The sequence below is a fragment of the Mizuhopecten yessoensis genome, unplaced genomic scaffold (genome assembly GCF_002113885.1).
Source record: "Mizuhopecten yessoensis strain PY_sf001 unplaced genomic scaffold, ASM211388v2 scaffold698003, whole genome shotgun sequence".
NCBI lineage: Eukaryota > Metazoa > Mollusca > Bivalvia > Pectinida > Pectinidae > Mizuhopecten > Mizuhopecten yessoensis.
In genome coordinates this window covers 1-681 of record NW_018470921.1, presented here as the reverse complement: position 1 = coordinate 681, position 681 = coordinate 1, and the positions used below count along the sequence as shown (strand labels likewise).

Genomic DNA, 681 nt, shown 5'->3' with positions numbered 1-681 from the left:
AATAGGACGTTAAACAAAATCAAACAAACAAACAAACAAATTATATTTCAGCCTCTGTTTAAGATAACCGCCCAATCTCTTCTGTACATAATACTTATATTAATAGCCATGTTCATGTTATATTTCAGCCTCTGTTTAAGATGACCGCCCAGTCCCAGGCCATTTCTACCTTGTCGACGGGCGAGTACAACTACCTGCGTGATTACTACTCCAATAATCGGGTATTTTACCTAATCACCAACAATTGTATGTCTGTCCAGATCAAACCTTAACAATCTTACCGCATCACCAGAATCACAATAAGGATTTGAAGTCCTGAGGAAGAATTTGAACATTGATAATTACAAAAACAAAAATTGCATTGTGCCTAAATTTCACAACAAAAACTTAATTCTAAAATTCCCTCATGGAACCACATGAACATATTGTATACAAAAATCTCCATACTAAAAATTTGGATCAAATAGGTATAATTTGAATTAACTGTTTTGCAGGATGCACTTGGATTCCTCAGCAATTATGAGGCCATAGACATTACAAAGATTTCGCTCAATGGAAAGTCAACATCAGTTTGGGGCATAAGTCCTCCAAGTCAGGAGGAGTTAATCAGCACCCTCAGACGTAATACCAGTAGTGACATAGAGTTCTACGTCAGCTTCACCAGGTAAGTACACACAAGTA

General features: G+C 36.7%; 1 protein-coding gene across 1 annotated transcript; it reads left to right on the top strand.

Moving 5' to 3' along the window:
- Nucleotides 1-127: 127 nt before the first annotated feature.
- LOC110440712 (piezo-type mechanosensitive ion channel component-like) lies at nucleotides 128-664 on the top strand (the record flags this gene model as incomplete). Its single annotated transcript, XM_021483863.1, has 2 exons — nucleotides 128-221; nucleotides 495-664. Coding segments are annotated over exons 1-2 (251 nt in total), but the record flags the coding sequence as incomplete, so codon positions are not given.
- Between the last annotated feature and the right edge of the window lie 17 nt (nucleotides 665-681).